Raw genomic sequence first — 7,369 nt, 5'->3', positions numbered from 1 at the left:
ACCCCCAGACCTCCTTGTCGCTAATAGAGGGTCATAGTGAGGGAGGCCTGTCTGTGCCCAAGGTGACCTTGCTATACTGGTGCTCTCCAGCCAGGTATCCATCCCCTGCAGCGGCGGCCTTCCTCTAAGTGGACGTTACAGGCCCATCCAGTTCATGGAGAGCTAGCAGGTCACCAGGTTTAAGGTGCAGAGGCCCTGCTCTCTGTCACCCTGGCTGAGCCCAGTGTTCGGGTTCCTGAGGCTGGGACTCCCAGGGCCCGATGGGAAAGTGTAGCCTGCAGGCCCACACCTCCCCCCGTGAATCACGCCTGGCAGGACAAGAAAGCCCAAAACACCCCAAACAATGAGTTTCCAGTAAAATATGACAGACATGATGAGGCGGAGGAGAGGAGGGACCTGCCTGGGAGTTGGCGCTAGCCTGTGGGTGATGAAAGCCAAGGGGAATGGAAAGTGCCAGGCCCGCCCCCTACCCATGGGTATAAAGCACTCGCATCCCTTTCCAATTTACCCGAGCACCTTCTCTCCACTCAGCCAACTGCTCGCTCGCTCACCTCCCTCCTTGGCACCATGACCACCTGCAGCCGCCAGTTCACCTCCTCCAGCTCCATGAAGGGCTCCTGCGGCATCGGGGGCGGCATCGGGGGCGGCTCCAGCCGCATCTCCTCCGTCCTGGCCGGAGGGTCCTGCCGCGCCCCCAGCACCTACGGCGGGGGCCTGTCTGTCTCCTCCTCCCGCTTCTCCTCTGGGGGAGCCTATGGGCTGGGGGGCGGCTATGGCGGTGGCTTCAGCAGCAGCAGCAGCTTTGGTAGTGGCTTCGGGGGAGGATATGGTGGTGGCTTGGGTAGTGGCTTGGGTGGTGGCTTTGGTGGTGGCTTTGCTGGTGGTGATGGGCTTCTGGTGGGCAGTGAGAAGGTGACCATGCAGAACCTCAACGACCGCCTGGCCTCCTACCTGGACAAGGTGCGTGCTCTGGAGGAGGCCAACGCTGACCTGGAGGTGAAGATCCGTGACTGGTACCAGAGGCAGCGGCCCGCTGAGATCAAAGACTACAGTCCCTACTTCAAGACCATTGAGGACCTGAGGAACAAGGTGGGTGAATGGGCAGCAGAAGGTGCCATTCCAGCTAGCTCCTTCCGGGAACAATAGATGCCCCAGGCCACTGACACCTTAAGATTTGTCTGTAGGACAGAGTCCACCCCAGATCCCTTCTTTCCAGGTCTTGGATGTCCTAAGAGCTGATCAGTGAGAAGATGCACTCCCTTCCCCAGCCTCCTCATCCCCTTCTGATCTCAAATCCTCAGACCATGTGAGATCAGTGATTCCTGTCCTTACATTTTATAGAGGAAGCAGTTGAAGCTTCGAGAGGTGCTGTGACCAGCTGTAGGTCACATAGCAAATTAGTGGCGGAGCCAAGGCTGGGACCCTTGTGCCCTACCTTCCAGCACAGGAGGCAGCTACTTGTTCTCCAGCACGGGGGAGGAGCGAGGCTCTAACGGGACCAGGCAAGACATCCAAACCGCTCATTAGCTCACTAGTCTGGGCTGTGGCTGCCGCCGCCCATAAGCCTTGGTAGAGGCTGGTCCCTCCCCACAGCCAGGCGGGCATGGAGAGCCTGCAGAGACAATCAGTGTGGCGCCTTGATGTGCCCTGCACAGAGGGAGCCTGGCAGGCTTGTGCCCTCTGACTCCAGCCCCTGCTCCCACATCACCTGGGAGCCCTCCCTGCGGGAGTCTGCTGGGCTCTAATGCCTTGCATGGATTAGGGAAATTCAATGATGAGGTAGGAAACTCTAACCAGACTCAGGGGCCAATATATCTTCTTATTCTTCCCCTGAGTCCTCTTTTCTAATCCCCTGTGTCAGTTGGGTTTTATCTCTTGAGAAAGTTCCACTTGAAGTCCTATGGCCTGTAAGCTTGAAAAGGAATGTGCATATCTGCAGAGGACTGGCAGGGCTGGCTGATACAGAGAGAAGAGAGGCCAGCTCAGGAAGGAGGGCTAGGGAGCCTCAGATTATTCTCCTCACCTGGAGGTGGGGAACTTGAAACCTCAAGATCCATCAGATTTTGCAGCAAGTCAGTGGCAGAAATGGGGCCAGAACTCATGGGCTTTTGATTCTAAGCCCCGGGCTGCATCTACCCCGTCGGTGACCAGGAGTTAGCAAAGTCTTAGGACAGGCTTGGGGCATCTGGGGTTCTCCTTTAGGCTGTTGTGGTCAAGTTTTGTGGGGGAAGAGGGGAATTCAGGCAAGAACATGAAGCAAGAGCTTAACATAGGTTACAGTGAAGTCCAGCTTGTGAAGTTCATTTGACAAATTACCTGTGCCCTTTCCAACCTGCAGATTCTCACGGCCACAGTGGACAATGCCAACGTCCTTCTGCAGATTGACAATGCCCGTCTGGCCGCGGATGACTTCCGCACCAAGTGAGTTTGCAATGGTGGGCCAGAACACCCAGTGTCCCCAAAGTAGGGCATTTTTGGAGCAGTGTTTCCCAAATAGAACTAGCCAGTGCCAGGATAGCTGCATGAAAACTCCCTGGGGTGCTTATAAAAGAATAAGACTCTTGGGCCCCACCCTTGGAGTTCTGATTCAGCTATTTATAGCAGGTTACCTGGGTGATTCTGGTCCACAGCCAGGTTTCAGAACCGCTGCTTTAGGGAGAGGCACTTTCCACTTCCCCAACTGCCCTTGAAGTATAGGAAGGAACATAGTTGGAGGACTTACACATTATTTGTTGGCTGAAGTTAGAAGTGCAACCCCCTCCTGAATTCTGCAGCAAGACGAACTGCCTTATCCCCAGGCCCCAGGAATGTTCATACCTGAGCAATCAATGGGCACTGTGTTCCACCATGCCATTTTCAGGATCGGCTCCTTAAACCACCCACAAGGCACCTGCTCTGGGAGAAGCTGCAGGGAGACGAGAACAAAGCCCTCACTGTGGTCAGGGTGGGTGTCTCATTCCTTTTCTCTGGGGTCATTCCAGGTATGAGACAGAGCTGAACCTGCGCATGAGTGTGGAGGCCGACATCAATGGCCTGCGCAGGGTGCTGGATGAACTGACCCTGGCCAGAGCTGACCTGGAGATGCAGATTGAGAGCCTGAAGGAGGAGCTGGCCTACCTGAAAAAGAACCACGAGGAGGTGAGAACTATGGAAAAGCCAGCTTAAAAGAAGCACAGGGAGGCTGGGTACAGTGGTGCATGCCCATAGTCCCAGCTGCTTGGGAGGCTGAGACGGGAGGATCGCTTGAACCCAGGAGCCTGGGCAACAAGGCTAGACCCTGTCCAAAAAAAAAAAAAAAAAAAAAAAAAAGAGAGACAGAGAGAGAGACAAGGGAGAGTCAAGACAGAATTGTGATGGTGGGAGGGCAGTATTCAGGCCTGACTAAGGAACCCCAATCCGCTGCCATGGTGGAACTTCTGACTGTGGACTGTCCCTGGCTGTACAGGAGATGAATGCCCTGAGAGGCCAGGTGGGTGGAGATGTCAACGTGGAGATGGACGCTGCACCTGGCGTGGACCTGAGCCGCATTCTGAACGAGATGCGTGACCAGTATGAGAAGATGGCAGAGAAGAACCGCAAGGATGCCGAGGAATGGTTCTTCACCAAGGTGGGTGTAATTTGAGATGGAAGGAACCCAGACCACCTGCCTTCTGGGGCCTTCTGGTGTGAACGGCGTTCTCTTTTTTGCAGACAGAGGAGCTGAACCGCGAGGTGGCCACCAACAGCGAGCTGGTGCAGAGTGGCAAAAGCGAGATCTCGGAGCTCCGGCGCACCATGCAGAACCTGGAGATTGAGCTGCAGTCCCAGCTCAGCATGGTAGGAATAGTGCCAGGCACGGTGGTGCACCCAGGACTGGCAGGGAGAGAACGGCCACACTCACTCATCCTTGATTCCCTTTCTCTCCCTCACAGAAAGCATCCCTGGAGAACAGCCTGGAGGAGACCAAAGGCCGCTACTGCATGCAGCTGGCCCAGATTCAGGAGATGATTGGCAGCGTGGAGGAACAGCTGGCCCAGCTACGCTGCGAGATGGAGCAGCAGAACCAGGAGTACAAGATCTTGCTGGACGTGAAGACACGGCTGGAGCAGGAGATCGCCACCTACCGCCGCCTGCTGGAGGGCGAGGATGCCCAGTGAGTCTTGGCCCTCCCCTTAGTCTGTCCCGCCATGGCACTCTCACGGCCCCACCATGTATCTAATGATCTTGCCCTTCTCTGTCTTCACAGCCTCTCCTCCTCCCAGTTCTCCTCTGGCTCGCAGTCATCCAGAGACGGTAAGACCTTCCTCCTCTGCAGGCCTGGGCTCCAGGCCACCCTCTGTACCCCAGGCGGGTCTAGGCATTGGCTAGGGGCTCTGTGAAGGGCTGAGCTCTAGTGCTGTCACCCAGTTTCCCTTGTGAACCTCCTTGGGTGGAAGAAGCTATTTTCTAAACTCTCCTTAGGGCTAGGAGAGGCAGCCCCCACCTCTTACTTCTTCCTGGTGTCTGTGGCAGATCCCATTGCTGTGGTGGTCAGCACCATGAACAGGGCCCTGCATATGGATGGAACCAGCCGGGTGTGAGCTCTTAGGAAGCTCTAATCTGAGGACAGAGACTCTGTCTCTGACCTCTGGGAGCCCTAGTCTGAAAGAAAAGTGTTGATGGTATCAGTGCTTGGGCAACAGCAGGGAGTGAAGCAGTAATCAGGGGAGAGGACAACGGGGAGACAGTTTGAGTTTCCTCACCTTCTTGGCCTCCTTACTTCTGATGAGTCCATTGTCTGTTCACCTCTGGTAACGTCCTCTTCCTGCCTCTTCCCCAGTGACCTCCTCCAGCCGCCAGATCCGCACCAAGGTCATGGATGTGCACGATGGCAAGGTGGTGTCCACCCACGAGCAGGTCCTTCGCACCAAGAACTGAGGCTGCCCAGCCCCGCTCAGGCCTAGGAGGCCCCCCGTGTGGGACACAGATCCCACTGGAAGCTCCCCTCTCCTAACCCCTAAGCACTTCACACCTGGACCCTGCTTCACCCTCACCCCCTCCTGGCAATCAATACAGCTTCATTATCTGAGTTGCATAATTCTCGCCTCTGTCTGGTCATTGTTAGGAGTGGGGGTGGGGAGAAAGTGGGAGAAGCATCTCTGGAGCTTGTCATAGCACCTGGCTATGGCCCCTGGAACTGGGAGAAAGGTCCTGGGGGTGGATTGGGCTCAGGTCCCAGGATACCTTTCGCCATCTCAGAAGACACAGACAGATGTGTGTACCAGGTTATGTGGTGTCTCCTAGGATATGGAGGGATATTCATTCATTTACTCACTCATTGTCATGTGTGTTTATTCATTCACTAGATATTGAGTGCCTCTATGTCAGGCACTATGTTAGGTTAAGGATTCCTAATGTTTTTGTGATCAGGGATTCCTTGGAGAATATAGAAAGCTATAGATTTTTCCTCTGTCCCCTACCTTCAAATAAGCATACATACATTTGCATACAATGTCATAGGGTTCAGGGGTCTCCTAGAGCTCCTTACTGGAGGTCCATGAACCGAAGGTAGGAACTCAAGCTCTCCTGACATTCTTGTCTCCCTCCACCCCACCTGCTCTTGCCTCCGGTGCTGGATCTAATCCTTCTTACACTTGGTTGACCTAGGGCAAGTTGATGACCATCTCCCAGCCTCAGCTTCCATTTCTGTAAAAGGGGCATAATGATAGTACCTACCTCATGGGTTTGTTGGGATAATTCACTGGAAGAATGTACAGGGCCTGGCATAGTGCTGGCTCAAGGCATGGCTGTGCTGGCGATACTGGGTAAACTATCTCTAGGGCATGGTGATTATCCATCCATGATGACAGCATTTTTAGAGGGTTTGGGAATAGACTGGTTTTTAACCCTGGCTCTGTTCTGTAACAGATGTGAGCTTGAGAAGTCTGAGTCTCAGTGTCTTTACTTGTATAGTGAGGATGCTGAGCCCTGCTTCTTAAGGTTGATACAAGAATCCAATGAGTGACTATACCTTAAGAGCCAGGACTGTAGGAGCCTCCCCTGGGTGGGGAATGCCTTTCCTTCTCTTTGGGGGGCTAGAAAAGGAGTGGGAAGGGAAGGATCCTCATCCTAGTAAGTGGTGAAGATTCCAGAGGTGGGTGGGGCTCACTGCCCCAAGCTAGGAAAGAGTTGACTAGTCCTGTGTCAGTTTCAACAGCTCATTCATTGGACTGCGTGAATAAAACTTGTAGGGGGAGTCAACGGTAGGGGAGAGACTGAAAAAAGACTAAATTTGGGCAAGGGATCTAAAAGCCTGAGCTTTTGAATCAGACTAGCTGGGTTGGAGTCCTGGCTCCTATGCTGAATAGCCTTGAAGAGTTTGGGCAGGGTACTGAACCCCACATTCCTCTTTCACAAGGTAGGGAATAAACACCTTTACTGCATAAGGCTGATACAAGAGTGAATGACCTCATGCAGGCAATGAATTTGGCATTGTGTTTGGCACATAGTCAGCACCCTATAAATGGTAATGGGGTGAGTTATTAGGAAAAGGAATGAAGACATGTTGGTTTCTCTTGTTCTTACCTCCACCCCAGGAAAAAGAGGACTGCTTTGTGTTTCTGAAACTCTGGGATATCTTTTAACCTAAGTTTTGTCATCAAAAAGGTTGACCTTGGGTGATCCCTGGGTGAGGATGGGCCATCCTGGAGGTGAAGTACTAGAGTTTCAGGGGTGCAGGGGACAACTCAGGAAGGAGGAAGGTTTGAGGGTGCTTCCTCAGAGAATCAGAAGAGGTGGGTTTGAGGGCCCTAGAGGGTACAGGACCCTAGTGTGGTGAGGGCGTTTGTGATACTCCTGGGGGTGTTGGACTCTGGTTCCTAAGGTTCCCAGTTGGGCAATGAACCTCCTGCCCAAGTGTGGCAAAGAATCTTGTGGCCCACATGGGCCTGGACAGAGAGCAAAATATGGCAAGAGTCACCAGTGGGGCCTGAAGCCCAGAACGCCCTGAACTTCATAAGAATCCCCAGACACCTCTCTACCTTGGAGGCGGTGCCAGATTAAAGTCTCCTGCCCAAAGCAGGAGATCTGCTTTAGAGGAATATAGAAACGTGAGGTCTCTGAGACTGGGGTGCGGTGGGGCAAGCCTCCTCTCTGAGTGGTTGCCGTTACTGTTTGCAGGGAATACACAGGAGACCTGGGCTTGCTTGCGGGTAAAAATGGCGGCTGGGATCACCTGGCTGAAAGCAGGCTCAGAACCAGGAGAGGAGGAAGTCAAGCAGGGAGGCTGGGAGGTGGCCGCACCCTGTACTGTCAGGCTCCAGAGGAAGAGGGAAGACAGGGCAGTGGCCCCAGGGGTCTCACATGGACTCCCCTCCTCCCGGGATTTCCCCACCATACCTCACTGGGGAGG

General features: G+C 54.0%; 1 protein-coding gene across 1 annotated transcript; it reads left to right on the top strand.

Annotated features, from left to right (window-relative positions):
- Positions 1 to 494: 494 nt before the first annotated feature.
- On the top strand, positions 495 to 5,056 carry KRT14 (keratin 14). Its single transcript, XM_002800461.3, has 8 exons — positions 495 to 1,089; positions 2,339 to 2,421; positions 2,982 to 3,138; positions 3,446 to 3,607; positions 3,691 to 3,816; positions 3,912 to 4,132; positions 4,226 to 4,272; positions 4,799 to 5,056. Exons 1-8 carry the CDS (start codon positions 568 to 570, stop codon positions 4,894 to 4,896), a joined length of 1,416 nt encoding a protein of 471 aa, XP_002800507.3. The 5' UTR covers positions 495 to 567; the 3' UTR covers positions 4,897 to 5,056.
- The last annotated feature ends 2,313 nt before the right edge of the window (positions 5,057 to 7,369 follow it).

Source organism: Macaca mulatta, chromosome 16 (genome assembly GCF_049350105.2).
Source record: "Macaca mulatta isolate MMU2019108-1 chromosome 16, T2T-MMU8v2.0, whole genome shotgun sequence".
NCBI classification, from domain to species: domain Eukaryota; kingdom Metazoa; phylum Chordata; class Mammalia; order Primates; family Cercopithecidae; genus Macaca; species Macaca mulatta.
The sequence above is the reverse complement of the archived record's forward strand: the minus strand, read 5'-3'. Positions and strand labels throughout refer to the sequence as shown.